The sequence below is a fragment of the Anomalospiza imberbis genome, chromosome 3 (genome assembly GCF_031753505.1).
Source record: "Anomalospiza imberbis isolate Cuckoo-Finch-1a 21T00152 chromosome 3, ASM3175350v1, whole genome shotgun sequence".
Classification (NCBI taxonomy): domain Eukaryota; kingdom Metazoa; phylum Chordata; class Aves; order Passeriformes; family Viduidae; genus Anomalospiza; species Anomalospiza imberbis.
This window is the reverse complement of record NC_089683.1, coordinates 87,773,768-87,800,307: the sequence shown is the minus strand read 5'-3', so window position 1 is coordinate 87,800,307 and position 26,540 is coordinate 87,773,768. Positions and strand designations below refer to the sequence as shown.

Below are 26,540 nucleotides of genomic sequence, written 5' to 3'. Positions count from 1 at the left end.
CTCTCACTGTTATCTTCTCTGTAAGAGTGAGATCAAGCTACACAGTTTAAACTAGCCTAGGAAAACCTGATTTGGTGAGGGATCACATCGAGGAGCACACCAGCTAGTTTGAACTTGAAGAAAATACCTTTGAGTTTGGTGGTTTGTGGTTTTTTTTGAATGAATAAAAGGTGGGTTAGAAGAAATACCTTAATCACTCCTTGGGCTGACTATGTAGTTTTTGCATGTTTAGACGTGAGTGAATAGACAAAACTACCAACATTTTACAGAGTTTTCCAAATAGCAAAAGAGCTTTTTTTTTTCAAAGTCAGCCATATGTATTTTGAAGGAAGTGTACATGTCTTCTTCCCTGAAGCTTGCAGGGTCACAGGACAACCCATTTTCCCCAGTTCCTGATGCAGTTCAGCTCCTGAATGGACAAAAAGCTGCTTCATTCAGCTTCTTCCTGGTGTTATTCCAATGTTTGTCCAGTTACTTCTTGAGTCCATCCCTCAGATACATTCCTACGGATTATTTTCTGTTGCCTGCTCTTCATCTTTGCACAACCCTCCCCAAGCACCTCCTGTCCACACAGTGCAAGTCAGGTGAGAGCTGCATCGAAGATTTCAAAGACTGAGGAAGGAGTTAATGAGTGGCCAACAGTAACAAGTGAAGTAATTTGCTCTATTAAAAGAGAGGTTTTAATGCTGTATGTGCCAGTTATACAGAGAGAGATAGACACCATGGCAACAAGTTTGTTCTGCAGGAGCAGGGCACTACTTTAAGATGAACTATCGCTGGTGACATCATTAGTGGTGGAGAAACTTCAAAATCTTTGGAATTTGGGTTCCTTTTGCACTCAGAATCTCATCTGCTTTTATGGAATTTGAATCTCCAGTCTACAAGCTTAGCCTGGGATAACAATAGCAGGCTGGGATGTTGGATGAATCCTGAAAAACGTGGAAAGAAAGAATATGCCTACAGTATCTCATTGCTTCCAGGCCTGCTTGGTTGTCTGAACTGTATGGAAAGGAAGAATGGAAACATACCATTGAGTCAGGTTCAGCACAACTTTCTGAAATAAAGATTGAAAGCGAATTTGTAAAGCACTGTTCCTTCTGTGCTTACTCATAAGCCATGGATCTGATCATTAGCGTGCAGTGATGGATTGATCCCCCTGTAAATCTCCCATTCTGGGACAGTGGATAGATAATTGCACATATGAGGTTGATTCTTTTTATTCTCCTAGCTCATAGGTAGAATCCCAAATACTTGTTGTTGTCCTGTCCACAATGCAGACACTTACTCTGGTGCAAAGCTGGAGTCAGATGCTGATGGGGTAGGATTTATACCCATGGGAAGTTCCTCTGTAGGCAACCACAAAGCAATTAGTGCACGAGGCATGTGGGACTCTGAATGTGGTCTAATGTGAATCTCATTTTACCAGAGCAGCGTACAGAATTCAAGTTTCCAGTTCACCAGCCTGCAGTGCAGAGGAAAACATTTCAATGGACAAGTGGAGAGAGAAAGGAAAGATCTGAAGACCTGTGGCAGAGTTTCGGTGTAAGTCTCTTTAGCCCTGCCATATCTATAAAGTGCTGAGAATACCACACAGTGGAGTTTTAACTGTGACAGGGAACGGATCACAAATTCACGAACCTTTTGACTTCCCTGTATAATAATTCCCCATGGCTGAGCTACTCAAATCTAAGGAGAGCTGCAGCCCTTCACAGCTCCAAAAATGAAGCACAGCCAACATGCAGAGTGTAAGAGTGCAGAAAGTCCATATGCCCAAGCTGTGGCTCAGCTCACCATGCCCCACTGCTTCCACAGGAACTGCTTCAGGCATTTTAGTCAAAAGCTATTTTAGCCCCATCAGGACTAACTGGGAGAACTGATGAGCACAGACATTTGCCCAGCTTGCAGCATAGGGAAGGAAAATCAGGTGGACATTAATCATCTTTTTCCAGATGTGTCAAGTAAAAACGAGAAGCACATTCAATCCCATGAAAAGGCTTATTTTTGAGCAGTTGTTCTCTAAGACCTGATAGTCAAGTGCTGTACTCAAAGAACAAATGAAAGGAGAGGTGCCCAAAGAACAAATGAAAGGAGAGGTGCCTCCTCTGGAGCTGCCTGCTTTCCAAAGATAAAGGAAGATGGAGTGCAGCACTCTGCCCATCCTGTACAGAAGGGTGACAGCCATTGAGATAACTGTGAGAATTATTGTGACTGGGGCATCTGGCTTGCTGTAAAAGGAGAAGAAGTGGGAGCATGCAATGGATTTTTGCATATGTTTGAGTTTTCCCAGTCCTGTGGAGAGAGGTATCTCTGACCATAATTGGAACAAGCATAGCACATGTGAGCAGAAAGCAAATCTGTAGCTGCAAGCAGCCAGCTCACCCTGTTGCATGGTTAGCAAGGAGACGTGTTGCATATGCAAGATGTAGGGCAGGGAAGGACACATTCATCCTACTGAACGGGCAGAACATTCACCAGAATTTTCTGGTGGTTTTGGAGAGCTCATCTTGCCCCAGGTAACTGCCTTCCAGGTAAGTGGAAGTACACAGATGACTGTTGTTGGTCAGCAGGCAAATATCTGCCAGGAGAAACTAGTGGCAACCTATGACAGCTGCACACAGGTCATGGCTAATGATATGTGCAGAGGGACAGCGGGGGAAAGCCTGTGGTTCCTACTCTGGCTGCTTTTATCCTGCAACCCAAATGAAATATTTATTTCTCTTTTACTGGCAGAGGACATCAATTAGAAAGGCAGAGTCGTACACTGACACAGGCCATGCATCCCTTTTAGTCAGACAGCTGTGGCCAGCAGCAAGAAGAATTGCTGGGAGATATGAGGTGTGGGGTTTGTCACCAGGCATTCTGTGTTCAGAGATGGGAACCAAACAACAAACAGCTTTCTTCCTGCTCAAAGGAAGAGCTTAGGAACCAGCAGGTGCGAAGAAAGGCCTCTCTCAAGCACAGCACTGAAGAGAAAGAGGGGGACAGACTCTTGGCCCCACATCTGCCTTGAGGACACAGATGTCAGCCCGCACTCCTTCTGCTCCCGGGAAGAAGCTTCTGACATGTCACTGACCACGACATGCATGGTCTTGTCAGATCATTACTGCAAGTTCCAGAAATATCTTCTGATTGCTAATACAGAGTGCTGGATAGTCTTGCCTGCATTGCTATGATATTACTCTTTAGAATACTATGAAATTTAATGTAGAGAGGAGCTTTTTTCAAGAGGACAAATGTTTTACAAGGTCCTAGGAAAGCATAGCACTGTGAGCCAGTGCAAAGTTTAAGACAGTTGAAGCCAGCTAGCTTCAACTTCTTCTTTAAGTCACAATCCACATTAGCACATTCCCCACATTCTCAGGCTCCTAGACCCCCTACATGTGCGTTTTTTGTTGCTTGCCTTCTGAGCTCCAGTCACTCATTAAACTCAAGCTCCAAATCCCATCTTTTGGACAAGCATTCACAGGAGAAGATCTCAGCTGAAATAACTGCAGAAAATTGCATCGGACCTTCCATCCTCTCTCCTCCTCCAAGAAGACTGAGCCGAGATTTGTGGAGGAGTGCCATCACATTTTCCTGATTCCCAGTTAATCCCTGGGGCTGTGTCTGTGCCCAAATCCTCTGTGCTCCCAGCAGTTCAGCATCTGCCTCTGAGCTCCTCACCCCCAACTTCTGCAGACACCTGGCACAGCCAAAGGAGTCAATTGTCTGCAAAGGGAGGTTGCCAGGGCAGCAACATAAATTTTGCCCACACTCTTGAGCATGGAGCAAAACATATGCTGGGTTTTGCAGCAATGGAGATCCCTTCCAGGATTTTGAACACTGCTGAACTTTGCTGCACAGTCAGAAGTCAAACCACAGCCACCTGGGTCTTTCTGTGCTAAGTCAGAACTGATGAGATTTCAGCATGGCACAGAGCGTGGGCAGAAAAAGTAAAGGAGGTCAGTCCTGGGTTTGTTTGTTTTTTTCTTTAAGAATGTATTTATTTTATAACTGATAGGTGATCATTTTTAATGGCTTAAAGTAACTTGCCAGGAATAAAAACAAGTTTCTCTTTCTGTTTTTCACAACAAGGAGATGCCAAACAAGTGGTTTCATGCTCAGAAGAGCCTCAGAGCTCTCTGCTGAATTGATTGACCATGGTTCAAACCAGTGTGCAGCACAGCCACTGAGGGAGAAACAGAACAAGGAGTCAGGGCATCAGGAAGGTCTACAGGATGCCACTGAGGCACTCTTCCATGCCTCTTGGAGAACAAGCTGGGAAAGGCTGGAGTTGCATTTTAATCTTTTATATGTGTAGGATCCATCTGCTCTTGAACTTCAGGGAAATCTACCACCAGGATCAGCCTCAAACATTACAAATGGGGTCTCTTCCAAAGGAAGATGAGTTCTGCAGGAGAAAGTTCAATTTTCAACCTTGAAAAATTCTAGGGTGGGAGTACACAAAGTATAATTTCATCTAGATTTAACTAACTGTGACTGAGGGTCACAGGGCTTCCTAGCCATCCTCCTCCTTTCGAGCCAGTCTTCAGCTGAGAGGACTAATTGGATGGACCTCTTGGGGCTCCTTCCAGCTGTTTCCTGAGATATATTTGTATTCCGCAAAGGGAAGGCTCAAGCTGATTGCTTTTACAACAGCTTCAACAGGAAAAATTTGCATTACAAGCAATGTGGGAAGAAAAAAGACCTGGCATCTTAAAAGGTTTCTTCTAATTCTGGCAGGTTGATCAGTACATTCTCTGCCAGAAGAGAAAATTCCCTGCTGTGTGTTTTCTAATGAATTGACCACTGCCCTCTAAAAAGAGATAGTGAAATGCACTGTGTAAGCACCTTCTCCATCAACCTTGGGAGTCTTGAAGGTATCTTTACTTTTTTGCTTGTATAAAGGTAAACGTTCATTCTAATAATTCAGACAGGCCTTGTGGGCTGAAGAACATTTTCACATAAACAAACTTGCCCTTTGAATCACTACCATGTTTCTCTTATAATAGTGATTAAATCACTTATAATAGTGATTTTAAATAAGTGTATTTTAGTGTGGTCTTCTGCTGCAGTTGGATCAGGTGGTGTTTCAATCTGACCAACCTTACCTCAGGCAGAGAGATCTGGATGACTCCATTCTTGTCTTTGTCCAGGAGATGGAACACTTCTGAAATGTAGAAGAGTGTGGGGAAAAAAGTGGATATAAACCAGAGTTTGGCATGTAGAGAATCACTGTCTGACAAAATGTAAAGGTCTGGCTTTTTGCCATGATCTACTGGAAATTTAGACTGGTTCTGTAAGATAATATTACAGTGGTTCTTCTTTCTTTTTACAAATAAGTTCTAAGCTGCTTCACGGGGTGGAATAGATGTACAGCAGCAAAATGGGAGTTGGCAGCAGAACAGCTGTAAAATCTGATGTGGTAGCATCTGGCATGATCTGTAAATCAGGTCTGAGTAAGGACTGCAAGTGATAAATGGTCCCATTTGTCAGAGCTGGGACAATGTGGGGGCCAGAGCATAACTTGCTGATGACTGTAAAGTACAAGAGAATGGTGTGTTATGGAAATGTGTCCCCTACTCCCCATGGGCATTCAGACAAAAAGGCTTTCGCTATTTCTCCACTGCTTCCTCTGACACAATTTTACTGGCATCCTGACCTTTCCAAGCAATTTGCTACATTCACAGCTAAAAGACACCAAACACCTAAGGAAACCCCAAAGCTTTCAGGAATTGCCCTTGGGTACTCACTGAACAGGGTCTCCAGGCAGATCATGCAGGCCACAAAGCCATCAAAGTCGGTGGTCAGCTTGGTGCTGCAGGCGTAGCAGGTGATGATGCTGTGCTGTACCTCATTGTTGAGCCTGAAACCTGAGGGTCGGGAGAGCATAGGAGTCACTGACACAGCAGGTTAATTTGCTGTCTTGGATGTGACTTATCTGTGGATTGCTGCAGCTACAGGTTGAAGGGCAGGACTATTCCTCCCAGAAGGTCTGTTGGACTCCCACAGCCACCTCTGTGGTCCTTTCCAAAGCCAATTGTGCTGGGTGAAGAGAGGCATAGAGTTCTCCCACAGCATTTTGTCAGACTGCATATTTCAAATTGTTTCACAGCATAACCAGTCCTATGTTCCCCAGATAAACCCCTCATTAGCGAGTCTTGGCACTGCAGCTGAATAGCAGTGATTGCAGCAGAGCCAATTGCTCACATAACACATTGGGCTCTATTCAGGCCCATATTCATGCTATTTCTGTCTCTGGATCATTCACATAAAATCCACTGAGCACAAGACAAATCGAAAAACCAGTGCTCCTCTGGATGTCCCTTAGCTGGCAAGCTCTGTTCCAAAACTGAACACATCAGAGAGGACATCATTGGAGCGTGCCTTGATCAGGCTTGCACCTTCTTCAGAGGAGAGAAAGGTGGTGAGAGGAAATGAAGGAAAAAGAGGGTTTGGGCACAGCTCTGAAAGAGGACTGTTAGATTAGGAAATAATGAGGCCGAAAATAGAACAAGTAATAATCAGATGGATAAGCAATGGTCACAGCATGGATAAAACTACCAGTGGTTCTTATTGCAGAGGATGGGGTTTGATGGATGAAACAGCAAAAAGATTGCAGTGTGTGACTGTCAGGAAGGGAGAATGTCACTGCCAATGCTGTGATCTAGATGACAGGAGAGAAGAAAAGCCATTAAAACACTCCACTGTTCTCCTAGTGTTTGGTGATCCAGTCCCTGAGCAGAACACTCACCTGCCTCTCTGAGGGCATTTCGCATCTCGTGGGAGTCGATGGTACCAGAGTAGTCACTGTCCACTTTCTTATAGATTGCCTGTGGAAAAAAGGAAGAAGGAAATGGGAGAGGGCGCTGTGTGCCCCTACAGCAATGCCATGGTGTAGGCACCAAAGGCAGGCTGGACTTGCACAGCTGGCTCACAGCAGCTGTGAAGATGTGGTAACACAGGTCTCATCAGGGCCTACAAGCCACAGTGAACTACTCAGAGGACTCCTCTAGGCTTTAACCTTGGTTTGCTAGCCCACTATGCAGCCCATGCCCTGCCATCCTCCCTGCTCATGTAGCTAACCAGTGCCAGGACAATAATTCCTACCTCTGCCATGTTCACATTGTCACTGCTGTGCCCACTGATGGCCGGGACAGGGACTGTCCCTACCACCACAAGCTCCTACTCTTTGAAACATTAATGAGCAAGGGAAACATTTCAAGCAGCTAGTGGCAAGCCAGGCAGAGTAGTAAACACGTTCCCATGGGCTGGAAGCTTGCCTGCCTTCACATTACATGGTGGCAGACAGGCCATTGAGGAAAATATCCTCAATTTGGCAAACACTGCAACAGAAAAAGTCCATCTTGCTTAATGTTTCAGCAAGATGACAGATGCCCACAACTGCCAGCAGGTTTATTATCCAGAATTAGAAACCATCCAGACCTAGAGGTAATAGTGGATTTGGGTCTCAGGGCTTGCTTTTCTGACAAGCCTTAGTGTCGCCCTGATTTTTTAAGATTTTCTAAAGCCTTCTGAGTTTACATTCTTGTAGAGAACTTTCTCACGCAACTTTCTGTAAACGACCTATTGTTTTGCATTCTTTCATAGAGGTGGAGAAATTTGATGTACTGGTAGTTTGTCCAGTGTCGTTGGAGAGGTGGCATGTTCACCCTCCAATCCACTGGCACCTTTTGAGAACTGTAAATAATTGGAGTCAGAGGAAATAAATTAGTCTCTTCATCGTGACCATAGCTGTGATGCATCGTTTTTCCTTGTGTCCTCTGGTGACACCTTAGGACAGAGCTGTGTCTTCATGAACCCAGCATTTCCTCATGGAACTCCAGGGCAGATGCTCTGTGATGAACAACATCAAGTATGGTGGCAGTAGGCTTGCCTGAAAGGGAAGTGGTCACACCATGAAAGTCAAAATCTGACATTCCTTTAGACTGCTTTGTTCTGGGTGAACTGCTTGGGATATTAAATCCTCTACCAGAAAAACAATTCAGCACTTCTACAAGATTTAAAAAATACAACGGTAGTTTTTTGTAGGTCCTAAAAATATGTTTCTTGTGTTTGCTTATGCTCAGCCAGCAATGCCACATATTGCGACAGCTGAAATGTTCATATGAGCTTTAATAGAGCAGGCAGCAGAGAGAGCTGTCTTTGCCAATAATCAAAGAGAGTTAATCTGTCTTTCCATAAGGTATTGCAAATTACGGAGAATGATGGGGCCAAGGTGAAAGAGGATTTTCTTGTGCACTGTTGAGTGAGAGGTGTTTCAGAGCCCTGGAACAAACTTGAGCCCTGAGAAGGAAGGCTTCCTATGATATCTGCCTGTGAGGGTTTAACTCTTATCTCAGTTCTGGATCTGTACTTCAGAGCTGAGAGGGGAGGGAAAGGGGTAGAGTCAGAAATGTTGTTACCAAATACTTTTGAATCTTCATCCAAAGTGTCTTGAATTCTACAAGTCCCAAAGTACCGGTCCAATTGGTCTGGGTCATGTTAAGGCATGGTTCAAAAATCAGGACTCCTCTATCCTTAACAAAACTGGAGTGTAAAAACGAGAGTTGGATGGTGCAACACTGGAGAGCAATCTGGAGAGCAGTTCTGATAAAAACAAATCACCCATCACAATGTCATCTTAATGCCAGTTTAGTTCTCATTTGTAATGCATCTCCATTTCCCACAGATATGTCCACAGCTCCACATTTGCTTGGCTAAAGGCATGCCAAGAATTTCAAGGCTATCTTCACTCTAAAGGAATGATATATGGGATTGCTGAATATATAAGCATGATTAAAAGCACTCACATTTTGTACGCTTAACATTAGATTAGATTTCCCCTTAGGGGGAAAGGGGTCTGGCCCTGCAATAGACATTTGTTAGAAACTGGAGGCAGGAGCTGCAAGTGAAGAGAGTCAGTAGCAATCGACAGAGTCTTCTCCCATGTCCTTCAGAGCCTTGAACATCCCTTCCAATAGAAAATTTTACAGAAACGGGGATTTGGACACTATGACATTGTACTTACTGAGTTACCCCATTAAGCTTGGGAGCCTATGGAGTGTAGGTCAATGCCATCACTTCTCCTAACAGCCAGTTATCCACAAAATCCACTGTGAATCCCTGCTGGCCTCAATATGGCCATGCCATGACACCACCACCAAGAAGATCCTGGTAGTATGAGTCTTCACCCTCCCAGTGCAAAGGAGCACTGGGCAGAGGTGTTGACCTCCCTTTTTCCTTTACCTACACAAACCTGGGCAGAGGTGTTGACCTCTCCTTTTCCCTTGGCTACACAAACCTTATAAGCTCCCAAGTGTCCTCCCAGTTATGCAGAAGGGAGGCAGGCACTGCCTGTACTTGCAACCTTCCCCCTGGGAACAGGCTCAGCCTGTCCCTGCTGCTGTGAGCTGGTGGTTCTGTAAGCAGGACCTGACTCAGAAACAGCAACTGAGGAGCAGATGTGCTCAAAACCTGCATCCTGCCAAGCACGCTGTATATGCACCTGGAACTGCACAGGTGCAACCAGGCAGAAAGGCCCTACTTCTCCCCACTATATTTAGGAAAGAGTTTAAGCAATGAGAGATGGTGGTGAGAGAAGCAACTGATGATTAAATGGTTCAGGTTTCTGCCACCATGATCTGATAGAGATGCTTGGCTGAATTTTTTGCCCCCAGCTATGTGCCAGGACAACTAAATTGTAAACTTAGCCCACCTTGTCAGGAAGTTTTGCAAAAGAGATCCAGAAACTTTGAAGGTGATGAAGTGATATTCAAAGGATACATCCAAAAGGCTGATCATCTCCCTGCAAGTGTTACTGTTGAATCCATCACTTTTCACATCCTTTCCTGTACAAAAAGGAAATATAAAAGTCTAAGTCAGAAATAGTTTGAGACAAACATTTTTATGCAGTCAGTGATAGAGATATCAATCACCTTAAAATCTTTGTCGCAAAGTAAATGCTCTGCCAGTTCTTCCACTATATCCTTTCAGCTGATTAATATATCTTTTTCTTTTTTTTTTTTTTTTCACAGTGGGTGGGGATTTTATTGGTTTTGGTGGTGATAAGCCTCTATCTGTCCACAGAAGTCATGCAGCAGCATAATAACACTGCCTACGGTGGTCCTCCCTGAAAAGTACAGGGAATGTTTTGTCTCTGCAGAACATCTGCCGGCAGTATTTGGAAAGGAAGCACCAGGCACTATTTCCACCCCACCCCATATTTAGAGGTTCAAAAAGCCAGGAGGAATTCAGCTGGGACCAGACAAAAACTCAGTTTTTCATCACCCCTAACTGACAGAGCTGGGCTTTGTTAGCACAGATGCCATTCTCAGCTCCATCCAACGGGAAGTACATAATGTCACTTAATCTTTGCCAAAACCCAGTTTAGGATCCTTTGAAGTTCAGTTGCAGTCACTTCACAGTCCTGGAAAGAAAGCAAAACATACTGTAGGTGTTAACACAAAAATTATTTGAAGCAAGATCTATTGATTTGCTATCAGACATCCAGAGACTATTTTCTTTCCAAATCTAAGGCATGTAAACCCTTAATTTTTTTCTAACCCTTCACATTTACCCTCAAATATCAGAGGGAGAAACCAATCATATTTCCATTCAATGGAAATATTGAGACATTCAACCAGGAAATAAGTGGTTTGTTACGTGCTATGGTGACGTGACCAAGTAAATGGCAACTTTTTAAAAGGTTTGACTGAATAAAAAGTTTCAGGAAAACATTTGAGATTTTCAGGGTTTACAGAAACTACAACCAAACAATTCTAAAATTGCCATCTCAAAATTCAGAATGGTCTTCCTAACTAAAAAGATATTTTCCCTCTCCAGTAACAGTGGCCACCTGTTCATTAAGAGGAAACCTGACATGACAGCCACAGGCTATCGCCACAGGGCTTTGTAGATGCTGTTTTTGAAATACATTAAGTAGAGAAAAAGCCCAGCCAACAGTTTTTCAATTCCTGGGGCTAAACAAAAAGGAAGGAATTGGCCAGCCAAGCAATTGTCAGAATGATATGTTAACTCCACAGGTAATTTATTTCACCCTGGGATAATATTTTTACAGTCCTCACTCCTATCGCCCCTATTTTCAAAGTTGTTCCCTGCCTTGCATTACCAAGGGGAAAAAAAAAAATCACATTTTGCACCAATGAGAGGAACAATGTAGAAAATCTTCTCTATTGTAAAATAAACTGAACTGAAGCAGTGAGTTAATAAAAGGGGAGAAATACTTGGTTTTTTGAACATACAGTAAAAGAATTGGCAAGTCATATATTTGTATAATCATAACAGAGGGGTCTCAGTCTTTTTTGTTCACTTTAATCCACTTACCTCTCCAGAGAGCTTTTGGAATAGAGTCTTGAACTCATTGTCTATATCTTTATTATCGACGTGAGGCTAGAGGAAAGGGATGACCAAGAGAGTGGTTAACAAGGTGGTTCTAGAAAGTGAGCTGTGGATATTGTAAAGATGTTGTACAGGATTTATTTACAGCAACAGAAAATGAATATGTGCTCTGCAGCAATGGCAAAACAGAGGAACTACTTAAGTCATGACCAGCCAGGGGCTGGCTTAGTTTGAGAGCAAATACTTCCTAACGCTGATAAGAAAGTTTTCTTCTGTTACCAAGCTAGCTTTAGAAAATAGCCACAGTGAAAATGTTGTTCCACTGGGCCAGAGCAATCCAGCAGCTTCTTGGAAGCCTTTTGCAGCTTCTCCCAGGCTTCAGGAAGACTATTTGTTTCTATGGAAATGTGCCCTCTCCACCTTCTCCTACCCATGCAGGAGGTAAGGACAATCAAACATGTTCCAATTCAGTCTACAAGGGTAAAGTCTCTGTGTCACATGGCCCAGGTACATAAAAATGAACATGAAACTAAGACATGGACATATGTAAAAAATCCCCATGAGCAAAAATATTTCTCCTCAGCACAAAAACATTCTGTAATACCATCTTGACTGAGAAATAAAAATCATGCCCCTGTTTTACTTCCACATTATGAAGCAAAACTCTGCCCAGTTAGGCCGTCTAACCTCATATGGCTTTGCAGACACCTCATCACCCATCATCCTAAGAAAAAAAAGCAAACCAGTTAAATTACCAGAAATTATGAGTCTACTTTAAAGTCTTGCCTTTAAAATAATTAGCAAAAAAAAAAAAAAAAAAAAAAAGCTGTTTAACTATAAGGTGTTAATAAATGCACAGTACAAGCCCCTAAGTTTCCTGCTTCCCATGCACCGCATCCCACCTCTGCCTGCCCCAACTCTTTGAAGACATTTCCCATGGGAAATGCAGCCTTGCTATTTTTGTCTTCCATCCAGACTCCTGCTTTTTCATCCAATGGATGCTATTGATATAATCCTTTTTAAAACCATGTCATATTCATCATAGTCTCAAATCCTGCACTCTTTCATTGTGGGAACTTCTCCTTCACAGAGCTGAGGGATCTTGGTCCCCACTGAGTACTTAGGGGATCCTCTGAAGAGCCATGACTCTGAAGAACTATCTGCCATGGATGTGTGGTCACCATGGTAGACCATTTTTTATGGAAAAAATAGGTTGTGGAAATGGGCCTATATGGCTGGTTAAGACAAAAGATCAAGCCCAGAGTATGGATGCAACATGTGACCTTCTCCTCTGAGTGTCTCCCCAGCAGAAGAGGGGGTTTTCAGGGAAGGTACTTACTGTGATTTAGCTTGTTTCTCAGCAAAAATTCTCAGGCAGAACTCCCCATTTTTGTAGGGCTCAAAGGAGGAGGGCACAATGAGGTACTGTCCCCGGGGCAGTGTCATGCTGTTGGAGACCTCGCACAGGTTCACATAGGGGTCAGTCCAGGCTGCTGGCTGGTGCCTTGCAAAGAAAGCACGGCCAGCATGGACATCTGTGCTGCTTTCCAGCTGTGGAGAAAGTGGTTTCATCAGAAACCCTTTGGCAGTTCCCTGGTAAGCCAGCCACCCGATTTCAATTTCAGCACTTCAAAGCCATCTCAAGCTTTTCATTACATAAGATAATAAATCCATGAGGGATGGTACAAAAGAAAACCACCAGAGTTCTGTCATGGGAAACAGGCAGATTTATTAGAAGGGGCAAGAATCTTCCTTTATAAAGATTATCTTTTCACTTGCTTTTTTACACTTGGTACCATAAAATAAATAAAAGTATCATAATATGTGCTCACATCTAATCAAATTACTATACTCTAAATTTTCTGTGCATTTAGCAATTTGCTACCTTGTGGTCAAATTTAATTGTCAGAATATTTTTGAGCAATTTATGGTATTGAATAAATCTCCTAATTGCACAGGAATTGTAGTCTCTTATTTCTTTAACTAGACAGAAAAAAATAGTAAACAGAGCAAAGTAGTAGTCACAGGGGTGAGACTTTTGGGGCCACATTACGTGATTTACCCAACTTCTATTAGTAATACTAAGGATATTAATTTGGATTTTCTAGAAAACAGTACTTAATTTTCCTTAATACCAATATACTCTTTAGGAAGTTAAACATTGCACAGTTCATAAAATAAAGCACTGACATAAGAAGGAACAGTAGTGTAAGAACAACATCCCTGCTATAAAACTCCTATTCATGACTTTTGCTCTACAAAGATGTCTTTCAAAAACTATGATACAGTGACACACAAAAAATGCAGTGTGGCTGATACAGGATGTGAAGCATAATTTAGGGATAAGGTTTCTGTCTGTCTAAGACCAGAGCACACAAAAAAATCTTACCAAACATTGTATAATCATTCAGGTTTTCTGTTGCAAACTGTAGAAAAATATACATGTTTTTCCTCTTTTGTTCTGAGATAAGATTGAATTTAGTATTTATTGAACAGCCCCATCCTTTCCCCTCACTCAATATTAAGCTAAGTGGAACTGCAAAGGTTAAGAAGACAAATCCATATATTCCCCAATATATAAAGTTCATTTTCCCTTTGCATTTGCAAGGCTGCTAAAAGAGCACAGTTAATTGCTACGTGGCCACACGTTCATTTACTGAGAGAGGGAAAGGGCTGAAAAGCCAAGGAAAAATTAGCAGCATAGGCTGCTGGACCTCAGTAATGAGAATAGGATATTCCTACTGCCAGACACCCCTGGGGTCTCTTTCTTCAGCAAGGAAAACTCTCTTTGCCTCAGTATTGACATCTAGGGGGATGAAGAAAGGTTGAGCAGGGCTTGTTCATTACCAGGAGCCTCAGCTCAGAACTGTAAAAGGAACAGATCCACAGAGCTTGGCACTTATTCTAAACAATATTAGCTACATTTTCTCAGTTTTAGAATGCAGACATCCTGTTCTACCTTCACCTGAACTAAAAGACAAATTCTGACCTCGGTTGTGCAAACTTCCTGGAAGCTAAATGTCAACAAGTATAAATGAGATCAAGACTGGGAGTCAGACATCTGTAATAAATCCTTGTGCCCCAGTCCCTTGAAAAGGATTATTCAGAACTTGAGATATTGGTCCAGTGATTCAAGGGCAAAGCTCTCCAGAAGAGATACCATTAATAAGGAAGAAGTTATCATAGCAGCTAAATTCTCCAGTGCAAGAGGAGGTGCCCATGTGGAGGGTGGAAGTCTTCAGCAGAGACTACACACCTCCTGAGGAATCTGGAAGGAAGGGAAAGAGACAATGTTAAAGTGCTGCTATATACCTGCACTTACCAATAGGAAAAAAATTCAGTTAAAACCTCCTTCAGACATTTTTTGAAAAAAAATTCATTTACAACCACATATAATAGTATCAGATACACATGAAATTCTGTCTTGTCCTAGAGCTGTTCCAAAGGAAAAACTGAATCTTCATCCAGAGAAATCTATAGTATATTGAATCGCTTTTCCCCTGATGTGGTGTTGTGAATGATACTGTTGGCTGGAAATATTTAAGTAAGTCTCAGTAAATGCTCACTCAGGAAAGTCAACAAGTTAGTCCTACTTTGCTAACCAAAACCAGAGAGTTTGTTACAGCAGACCCAAACTCCACTAGTCTACTGCTATTGAATATGATGAAAATATAAGGCTACCCTCACTAGCAGTCAGCCTGGGGTTGATGAGATTATTGTGAGGCAACTATAACAAGTAGCAAGTTTCAATATTTGGCCCTTCCTAAATTAACAGAATTGCTATGCTTACTTGTACCTCCAAATATAAGGTAAATTTTCCAAAAGCAATGGGTTGTTTTGAGAGCACAGATTCCAGTGAGAGCCAAAGAGAGTGTCCTCCCAATTCCCAAAAGAGCTTTTAAAAACATCACCCATACAAGGGGCTTGAGTGGCCCCCTGAGACTTCAGGGTCTATTGTTGCCTATAACCAGCACACTGAAGGGCAGGAGCTGAGTGATGGACACACAGTTGCTGTCAGCAGGCAGTTACATGACTTTTAAAAGCTCTGCAGGGCAGGTAGACAGACTAACACACATCTTTTCACCTTCTCATGCAGAGAGATCTGCTTTAGGTCTTCATCTCTGCAGTCCTAACTGGAGCTCTACAGCTGCAGCAATAGCTGCGATGCAGTAAAACCTACTACAGTGCGTGATCCAAGGGAGCTGGGATCATAGCTGGGTGACTTCCTGAGATGACTTACCAGCCAGGTTTTTCCAAAAAATTAACATCTTAAAAGTCACTGAAGTGACTTAAGAGTCACCAAGTCTACTCTTCTGTGGGTAAGGCTGCAGAGGGTGCAGATGGGATGGAACAGATGTAAAGCACAAGGAGTTCTTCACAAGTTCAGTGATGGGAGCAGACAGACATCCATAATGCACAAATTTGGGATGCTGATAGGTGGCTGAGGGTGCTGGTACCACAGAGAAGGCAGCTCAGAAATGTGCTCAGTGAGATCCATGTGTGCATGCAGGCACTTGAGCACTGGGGAAAACCTTCCGTAATTTCAAGCCATCCCATACAAGATCTATTAGCAAAAGTCAGCCATTCCCATCTGCTCTACCTGTGCTGACTAATGATCTTCATGCAGTGGAGTCTGTACAGCATTTAATTGCTTTTCTTCACATATGATATTGGTAATGATGATACTGGTTGGAAATTTTTACATTTGTTTCTCTCCCCTAACACCACAGATATTAGAGATTACACTGCAGGGTTTTTTTTTTTTCATTCTATTTTTAGAAACACAGGGAAAATCAGGGGAAACAAAGCCCCAGATTTACTGAATCAGAACAGTAGCATATGGCAGACAATGGATAAAAAAAAAAAAAGTTTGAAATACAAGGGAGAAATAATAACAAAAAAAGAAAGTGACAACTGAGGGCTAATGATAGGCTGTAATCAGAAACACTTATCTGGAATTGCCAGGCACGCTAAGCCTGCCCCCATTCAGATTTTGTAAAAGAAGATTCTCAATGAGACTGTTACTAAAGTACTGGCTCAAAAATTTACACTGCCATCCTGTTGAAGTGGGAAAAAACTGAGCCTTAGTTTATCTGAGTCTTCCCATATTATGGGGGTCAGGAAGAAATGAGAGAAGTAATTGAATCATTTTGCAAAATCCAAATCTCATTGAAGTGTAGTGCTGAATGTCAAGATGTAGCACACTGCTAATTTTTTTCAATCTTAATAGGACAAGGAATAAAGTCTTTAAAATCAGGAACAAATTTTACCTGATAGAGTGAATAACCAATAATAAGCAGACCTTCTCCTATTCTCTTCTGTCTCCTGCGGTTCTTCTGCATCAAGCCTACCAGAATAGTACAGCATGGCTCATTCAAACTCCCTTCATGGTCATCATCTGGTTCATCCAACTGGATTTTAAACTGGGGATTGGTCCAGTATGTTGCTAAGAATTCCCAACAGGAGACAAAAAGGAGGAGGCCTTGCTGTCATTGCAATTGTCATTGCAATCAAGATGGCTGTCACTAGATCTATGGTGAATATCTCCCTGGAAGGACTTTTGCCTGGAGTTTTTCTAGTTCTTTCCATTGAGTGGTATGGGTTTATATTTTCACAGCTTTGCTGAGTATCAACTGAAGCCATGAGAAATCAAAGTGCCAGGGTATTTCCTGGGACTAATGACCAACAGGAAGGAGCTGATATTGTTAATTCCAGCCAGTCATTTATCTCCAGGAAATGCCCTTGTCTGAGGCTGTTATTGTTGCAAGAGGACCAAATGCCAGACAGCCTCTCCAGAGGTCTAACCTGAAAATGAATTGGAAATAACAGTGCCAGTGAACTGTGACACTTTCCTGGCCTACCCAAACCTTCAGAGGATTAGTCCAGCCAATAGGAAAAGACATGTGAGCAGGAAAAGCAGACAGACAAAAAAAAAATATTGACACAAATTAACTGCTTGGTGGGCTGGTAATCCCCCACAAGGAAATAAGTGTGAATTACATCTTCATTTAAACTCACAGGCTTTTGCTTACTGTCTAAACCCCACAGATATTGTTGCAAGCTCTTTTTTTTCCCATCAAAGCCTCCTCCACTTCACAAGCAGTTTTTGAATATTTTGTTTGGGATTTCACCAAAGGCCCATTTGGTTGGGTTCTTACCTTGGTAGTCTGGCAGCCCCCAGCAGATGAACCCCATCTCTATTGTCCATTAAACAGGGTCAGGTCCCATTTGTTGACCTTGTTGCTTGTCAGTGTGTCAGGAGTCAAATTGTAGATGTCAAGGCAGCTAAACTGCCTTTGAAAATCTGAAAATGCCATCCTGGCACACAAAGAGACAGGTTAGTCCATCAGCCTGCAACAGATGAGGTGGCAGAGGCTGGACACCTCTCCCAACAGTGTCGCAGAGCTGTCCAAAGCTGCATTTAATTGAATTCTGAAACTTGGAACTGGCTTTTGGAAAACAAAATTGCCCAATGCCTGAATGAGCTGTACCTTCTGGAGACAGCCTCTGTCAATGGCTGTTACACATTTTGGTCTCAGTCAAACCATTTTCTGTCATCCCCAGCTGTGGGCAATCCCTCATGGATCATGCTTCATAAAAAAATTCACTGGAACTGGTGAAACAATATGTGTGAGGAGAGCCCATTTAAAGGGAATAAGAGCTGGCCCTTGTGAAAGCATCATTGTAGGAAAACAGTCTCAGTTTGGTGTTTTGCTTCATTCCTAAAGCAGGGACTAATTAAAAAAAAAAAAAAAAAAGTGAGCTGGACAGGAACAAATGCAGATCCAAACCAATGTGGCTAATCATGTGTTCTCTGTTTATTGTTTATAGACAGTAGTTTTAATGCACTTCCAGATAGTTCACAATCGTGAGCACACTCACTGGCAAGCAAACATTGTTTGTCCTTGTCTTAAGGTGGCTAAAGTTTCACACTTCAAGCCTATACTAATTCACACCTAGATAGCTCAGTACACTGTGTTATACCTTAACATAATTTCTGACTGCGCCACAAAATTATTCTTAACTGCGCCATAGGCTTTAAGGCCTCACAGAGGCCCATATCTGAGGCCTAGGCTGGGGTAGCTCAACCTTCACTCTAAACATAAATTGTGAACATACAGATCGTGACCTCTTTCTCTCAGAAATTCTTCTATAATTCTCCCTTTTTCTTTTTGAGCTACCCAGACTGATTTAAAGGCGTGGTTAGTTACTTTCCGTACGCATTGTAATAAACATGATATAAAGACTAGGATACGTATAATAGTAAGAAAAATTATAATACCAAAACGAACTAATTCTATGAACCATCCAGTAAAACCTCAAGAATTGAGCCAGTCGGCAAATGGAGAGTTTACAACAATGAGTTTCTTCATCTTGTCCTTCAGTTTCATTGTTTATAGATTTATCGAGAGTGGTCAGACAAATTCATGCAGCACATGCCTTCAAATTCTTCACACCCATGTCCTTGTGCTAAAAGAAGGAAATCAACGGCAGCTCTGTTTTGCAGAACTGCATGACGAATATCATCTACATCAGTGGCAAGCTCACTTAACATTTTAGAAGTGATATTAATTTTCTCTGCTCTCCAGCAGGCCAGGGCTCTCAATTGTGTAAGAGCTTGCGCTGATGCTACCCCTGGGGTGAAAAGTGAAGCTAGTACTACAGATGTGTGCCCCCAAAGCGATACGTGGTCATTACAATCAGGGTCTATTTGGAGAGCACTTTGTTTGGCTCGTTGAGGCTTCTGGGGCAATCCTACAACTTGATGGATGGTAGGAGCAAACAGTGTTAATTTACCAATGCAACATGGGCCTCCCATAGCTTTGTGAGGCACTGCAGACCAGGCTCGATCCCCACAAATGAGGAAAGTTCCTGGTGGTAGTTTTCTTGCAACACCTTTTGATGGTATCCCGGATTGTGTCTGATTACTACAATATTCTGAATAGTTATAATATAATTGGGATCTGGGAGACAACCAAGTGTTGCCATCATGTGGCTGATTTCCTTTTTATGTTGGTTTCATAGCATGAGGTCCAAATATCAAACAATAATTTCCTGGGACAGAGCCCAAAATATCAAATTCTTGGGGCGGAATACTAACAAATTTAAGATTCTGCACGACTGCAACAGCTTGTGCTCCCAGAACACTTTTTGGGTCTATTTTGGCTTGGGTCCAATTTTTGAATTCCGTCATGGAACCCAGTGGAACTCCAATTAAAGAAGTACAAAAAGGACTAGATGGTGTGTTTAATGACAGGCAGAACGAATCCTGCCCTGTTTGATTGGCCCACGTGACCCACATGTTTTGTCTCTTGTCGACATCAAGGATTCCAGATACTTTAGTTACAAAGACACTACTTAACAAAAACACTGTGACCCACCAAATATTTTTCCCATTTGTGATTGCTCCGTTTAACATGAAAGAAACAAACTTACTTCTAAACTTAATTCTAAATACAAACTATAACTTATACTAAACTTAATATTATACTTATGATTATCTAACTTGATTTCTAATACTCTAAAAAATTAACTTTCATCAGAACTGGATTTGTTGTGGGATGTTCCAGGTAAATCGTTGTCATCAGCGCTGTTATCACGGTTGGCTGGAATCTCTGCCTGTGGACACGCATGGGTAAATTTGCTCGGCACCCAAACTGGATCAGTACCTTTTGAGACACACATATAACCTCTACCATTAAACAACACAGGACTTGGCCCTTGCCATTCACCTGTGTGCATGTCCTTGTGATACACATAAAGTCCTGGAATTGCTTGTGGCCTTCCCTCTTTCACTGCTTGGTCGTGTATGACAACTGCAGGATCTTCTCTACCTTCTGCTAAACAAAAATAATTTAGGGTGAACAATACTTTCAACAATCGATTAGATATATCATTCTCATCATTCTGCTTTTGCTTTGCTAGATATTCTTTCAGGGTACGATTTGCTCTCTCTACAATAGCTTGACCTGTGGAGGAGTGAGGGATCCCTGTGGTATGTTTCACCCCCACTTCTGCATAAATGTGGCAATTTGTTGACTGACATAAGATGGAGCATTGTCAGTCTTAATTTCTACAGGTATACCCATAACTGCAAAGCAGGCAAATAAATGCCTTTTCACATGGAGAGCTTTTTCCCGTCTGTGCTGTTGCCCAAATGAACTTTGAGTAGGTATCTACAGTGACATGGACATATTTCAGCCTACCAAACTCTGGAACATGAGTGACATCCATCTGCCACAATTCTAAAGCTTTCAGTCCCGTTGGATTTGTGCTCAGTCTGAGGCCAGGCCCATAATGACTACTTTGAAGACAGGCATGGACAATTCCTTGAGCATCATCCAGGGGGATCTGAAATTGTCGGTGGATGGCTCTCACATTTTGATGAAATGTCTCATGACTGTTGCGAGCTCTCACAAACTGGTTCTGTGGGGGAACATGGACTGCATAACTGACCGTAGCATCCACTACTGCATTGCCTTCCCCTAAACCACTGCTACCTTGATGGCTTCGAATGTGCATGATACAAAAGACATGCTGGCGTTGTTTCAGCACACTCCACAACTGCAGGAACAATTCTCCTAAACTTTGATTTTGAGTCCTTCTGAGGAGTGCATCTTCAATTCTTTGCACAACTCCAACCACATATAATGAGTCAGAAACGACGTTGAGTGGTTCTTTGTTCCAGGTTTGGAAAGCCCAACACACGGCCTTCGACTCGAGGGTTTGTAGACTATCTTTTGCATCACCTTTGATTAAATGTTTCAACCATTTCCCTCATTGTTGCCAAACGCACACAGCTCTTTTTGTTCTTCAGCCGGCATCGGTAAAAACTGTTTTTTCCTCAACCGGTTTCACTGAACACAAGGGTCTTTCCAACCACTGATAACGTTTGATAAAATACCACATTGGGCCTTCCGGTTGTCTGTTGTGCACCACTCCTGTGAAACCTAACAATGCTTCTTGCAGTGCAACAGAGTGTCTGAGCAACCATTTTAGATCTTCATTCTTCACAGGAACACTGATGTCTGCTGGTTCTTTCCCATCTATTTCTAGAATTCTGTCTCTGCCTTTTCGTATCAATGCAGCAAGAGCATCTGTCCTGCTCATCACACGAATTTTTGGTTGAACAGGTAAAAACAGCCATTCAAGCAGAATTGCTGTTGCACCAGGTTGGGACTCCCCCTTTTTCTTTTGCCATTCAAAAACAATGGCAAGTGGACAGGCATCACCATTGGAGAGGAACAGTGACAATGGCAAATGTTCAATACAATGAGCACTCCAACGATGTTGTAATTTTTCTGAAACTCGAATCAGAGCCTTTTGTTGATCAGGGGTACAAATTCGAGGACTGTTGGCATCACTGCCATGAAGCCAAGGCAGAAATGGCTGGAGATCATCACTGGTGATTCCTACAATGGTACGAACCCACTGTAGGTCTCCAAAGAGTCTCTAAGCATCGTGTAAAGTAGAAATGTCAGCATCTAAGGTAATTTTCTGAGGTTGAATTTGTGCATCTGTGATCAGCCAGCCTAAATATTTCCAAGGTGCTGATTGCTGTACTTTTTCTGGAGATACTGTCAGTCCATGATGCTTCAACTGTGAAAAGATCCAATTTAAATCTGCATCTGCCAATGGCTGTTTGGTGGAAATAAGAATGTCATCCATATAATGATAAATCATTGTGTTGGAGAAATGCTGACGAATCAGTCGCAGGGCCCAATCAGCAAACAGCTGACACATGGTGGGAGAGTTGTGTATGCGTTGAGGGAGAGAAATCCATTCATACCTTTTTGTTGGTGCTGCTCTGTTGAGAGATGATACAGTGAAGGCAAATCACTGGGTATCATGTGGATAAAGTGGAATGGTAAAGAAGCAGTCCTTTAAATCAATGACGACAATGTTCCACCCTTGTGGGATCATGGTTGGCGCTGGCAAACCAGGTTGCAATGCACCCATTGCTTGCATTTGCTCATTTACTTTTCAGAGATCATGTACCAATCTCCATTTTCCTGACTTTTTGGGGACAAGAAAAATTGGAGTGTTCCATGGACTTACAGGGGGTTGAATGTGTCTAGTTTCAAGTTGCTCTTGTACCAATTGTTCAGCAATCTGCAGCCTTTCTCCTGACATTGGCCACTACTCAATCCACACGGGTCTCAGTCAACCAGGTGATCTTGAGGATGGGCGGCTGCTCTGCAGTGGCCATTAAGAAAAATGCTGGTCCATGGTCAGAACCATTCCAAGCTGGAAAAGCACATCTCTGCTTATCAGTCCTGGAAGCAGTTTGGGCAAAGGCATGACATATAACTGAGTCACAATAACTTGATTGTCTTCAAAGATGATGCTGATAGGGTCTCTGCTTACTGAAGGAATTTTCATTCCACCCACTCCTACGATGTGGGAACTTGGAGCTTGCAAAGGCCAGTTGGATGGCCAGTACATCTGATTGATGATTGAGACATCGGTGCCTGTATCAAGGAGTTGTTCTAATCTGATGCAGTGGGAACCACACTGCAATTGTATTTTCTTGTGTGGGTGATCTTTCATATCAATTGTTAAAAAGACATCGTGTCCAATTGATCCAAAGGCATTGTCCTTTCTTTCGAATTCAGTTGGGTGTGTTGGACACTGGCGATGTAGGACTGTATTTTCTATTGCTACAATTTGTGCAATCTTGCTTCCTTTTGGAATCGTCACAGGTGGTTGCAAGGCATAAGCCATTATTTTCACTTGTTCTGTGTAATCTGCATCAATGACACCTGGGATCACAATCACACCTTGTTTACTTGTGGAGGATCTTCCCAGCAACAAACGTCCAACTAAAGAAATTGTGCTGTACATTGGACCATATACATTGGCGGGAATTAAAGTTACCTTATTATCATTTAGAGTGACTTCTGCTGCTGTGGCCATGTCCACTCTGAGGCTCCCCCAGGTGGCAGGTTGATTTTTCATCAGGAAGCTGTTCTCAGAGTCTGTGGGGTCGAGGCATCGATTTATTTCTTTGCGTGGTGCCTCAGCATGCTGCGCTGAGACTTTCCCGACTTGTGACAAGCTTCTGTGGCATGATTGTCAGTGTTGCACTTGTGGCACCACACGACCTTCTGGCAGGTCCGTTGGAGATGGCCTGTTCCACTGCATCGAAAGCAAATGAAGTTGGATGATCTGATGTTGGGTTGACTTTTGCTGCGATTAAGAGGATTATTAAAATCATTGTTGGACAAAGCAGCTGCAATGACGTGTCCTTGCTGTTGCATGGCGTCCTGAATGGCTGCAGTGAATGCTGCAGTTTGATTGCTTTGCTCCACTCTTGTGGCTCTGACAAGCATCTCGTCGACTGGACAGCCTTGAGGAAGAGTGGCTAAAAGAGTTCTCGTGTGTGAGTTAGCATTTTCAAAAGCAAGTGAGCGAAACAAATGATCTCAAACATCTCCTGGTACATCAGGAGCATCTTTCAAAGCAGCTGACAATCTATCAATGAACTGTCCATATGGTTCTGTGGTTCCTTGCTTTATGGTTGCATAAGGTGCTGGCTTTTTCTTATCTGGTACTGAAAGCAAGGCCTGCTATGCCAGCTGTTGTGACAATTGATGCATTTCAATTGGGTGAGTTGTACTCTGTTTGTCACATATGGTCCATGCCCAGTCAGCATACCTGGCTGGATTCCATACAAAGGATCTCCTACAACTGTATGTTTGTTGGCTTCCTCAGTGGCTAGCCTTCTCCATTCCCTTTCAAACATGAGAAACTGTGAAGGTGGCAGCAACAAGGATGCAATGCTAGATGAATCGGCGGGACAAAGAACATCTGCTGTAAATATATACTGAATTATGTTCCTTGCAGCCTCTGATCTGATACCATAATTTGTGACTGTCTGTTTGGCTGACTGAAGAATTTTCCATTCGCGTGGCTCCCAAATAGCATTGTGGTCTCTTGCAATGACAGGACAGGCTAACGATTTGGCAGCGTCCCAGTCCCCATCTAAAATAGCATTTTTCACCACTGAAGCCCACCAGGACCGCATTGGATTTTGCAAAACCACTGGTAATGTCAATTGTTGCTCAGAGGAAGAATCCTCTAATTGAGTTGGCTGAGCTGAGAGGTTAGCAAGCTGGGTTATTTTTTGCTGTAAAGTATTTGTTTTCGGCATCTTATATTGTGATCGCCTCCTGTTACGATTATTAAAATTGGGAGGGTCTGAATCTGATTCGTCTGTGTCAGAGTCTGAGGGAAGCAGGCAGTGTTGGGCAACCTCTGTGTGTTGTAAACAGACTGCTGCGGGCCATATCGCTATTGTCTGTGTTGTGGCTTCTGCCGTCCCGCTGCCGTGGCCAGGTTCAAAACCACCCCCCTGTGCGTGGGTCTCTGCCGGCAGCTCTCGCTGCGGGGTGGCCCCCCTCCCCATGCGCGCGGCTGTGGCGGTGGCTGCACCTCCTGGGGAGTGCAGGGGCAGCGCCACCTTGCTCTCGTTGCCGCCCTGGTCTCTGCCCTGGTCTCTGCTCCAGTGTTCCATCACCTGAGGCAGCCCCGTTTCATCATCAACTCCGCCTGTCTCCTCGGGTTTCACCCCTCCCCGAGAGTGGGGCGGCTGGCTCACTTCTGTTGCTCCTCATTCTGCCTGGCAGCTGACCGAGTCACTTCCGCCATCTGCGCGTGGCTCTCCATGCGTGCCACTACTTCCTGCACGGACACACTGACCGGAGCCCTTTGTCCATGCATCGGCCGCATATTATGAACACCAAAAATTTTTTTGACCCGAGATGGCTTCGGAATCTCTGTTTTTTCAACCACGGATCCCTCAAACGCTTGAATTGCTGCCTTGGCTGCCCGTTTTTTGGTGGACATACTTTGTAAAGCTTGTAAAACTTTCTTTGCAACTGCTCCGAACTCTAACACAGTTTTTTTGTCCTTTCTGCCCTCCACAGCCGAATTCCAAAGCAGCTGCCCTAGTTCTTGCCACTCTATCTCGCTAAAAAGGAGTGAGGGCTTCTGGAATTTGCCTTTATTTCTTGCCCATAGGGTTAATTGCTCTAAATCAGTGTCCTTTATCTTTTTCCCTCTCTTTGAAAGGATATAAACCAGAAGTCGCAGAGCCGTATCCCAATCACTATCCATTCTGACTATCTTTCACTGTCTCGGCTTGCGGCTTACCTTCCAACCACTGCGGGGTGCTCCATATCTTGCAAACGACACAGCCGCGACACCACTACAGCCACCCTGCTCTGTTTCAACCACCTCCACCGTGCAGCTCGTTCCCCTCCGCCGTGCAGGCAATGTGTGAACAACAGAGGCTACCACCGGTTTCCCGTTGCGAACAAACAAACAAACAATCTGGAAACCTTTCTCAGGAGGAGGCTTCAGTGCTCCAGCATTCCAATCCCAGTCGCTTTTAAAAGCAATTTGGGATCTGTGCCCCCCGTCACGCCCTCCTGCACACGATCTGGGGGCCGTTTCCCGTCACTATCATAGAAGTGACAGTCGCTATTATCTCAGCGACTTTTGAAATTCATCAGAGACTTTCTGCCCCTGTTTAGGCGCCATGAAAAGCAGGGACTAATAAAAAAAAAAAAGGTGAGCTGGACAGGAGCAAACACAGATCCAAACCAATGTGGTTAATCATATGTTCTCCGTTTATTGTTTATAGACAGTAGTTTTAATGCACTTCCAGATAGTTTACAATCGTGAGCACACTCTCATTGGCAAGCAAACATTGTTTGTTCCTGTCTTAAGGTGGCTAAAATTTCACACTGCAGACCTATACTAATTCACACCTAGATAGCTCAGTACACTGTGTTATACCTTAACATAATTTCTGACTGCGCCACAAACTTATTCTCAACTGCGCCATAGGCTTTAAGGCCTCACAGAGGCCCATATCTGAGGCCTAGGCTGGGGTAGCTCAACCTTCACTCTAAACATAAATCATGAACATACAGATCGTGATCTCTTTCTCTCAGAAATTCTTCTACACGTTCCTATCACTGATGTTTGTTTTTACCATTCCTGGTAGGTTTGCATGAGTGACAGACCTTGATTGCTCCATGCTGCTAACAGAGGTCTGCTCTCATTTCCTAGTGCCTGATGGCCCACGCAGCTGTTTGCAGTGGCCGTTTATCTTTCCAGGCTAGGACAGAGTGACATCAGTTCAACACTGATCCATATATAATCAAATGAGGGTTAGGACAGGCTTTCTATTA

At 43.2% G+C, this 26,540-nt stretch overlaps 1 protein-coding gene across 1 annotated transcript in view; it reads right to left on the bottom strand.

Annotated features, from left to right (window-relative positions):
• Positions 1–3,971: 3,971 nt before the first annotated feature.
• Positions 3,972–26,540, bottom strand: part of CAPN8 (calpain 8) — a 38,674-nt gene continuing 16,105 nt past the window's right edge. Inside the window, 13 exon segments of the mRNA XM_068185550.1 lie at positions 3,972–4,168; positions 5,091–5,149; positions 5,733–5,852; positions 6,734–6,812; positions 8,406–8,474; positions 9,766–9,830; positions 10,351–10,408; positions 11,326–11,391; positions 12,028–12,064; positions 12,680–12,891; positions 14,597–14,608; positions 16,611–16,797; positions 17,509–17,658. Coding sequence (XP_068041651.1) covers positions 4,145–4,168; positions 5,091–5,149; positions 5,733–5,852; positions 6,734–6,812; positions 8,406–8,474; positions 9,766–9,830; positions 10,351–10,408; positions 11,326–11,391; positions 12,028–12,064; positions 12,680–12,891; positions 14,597–14,608; positions 16,611–16,797; positions 17,509–17,658 — 1,138 coding nt within the window. The 3' untranslated portion in view covers positions 3,972–4,144.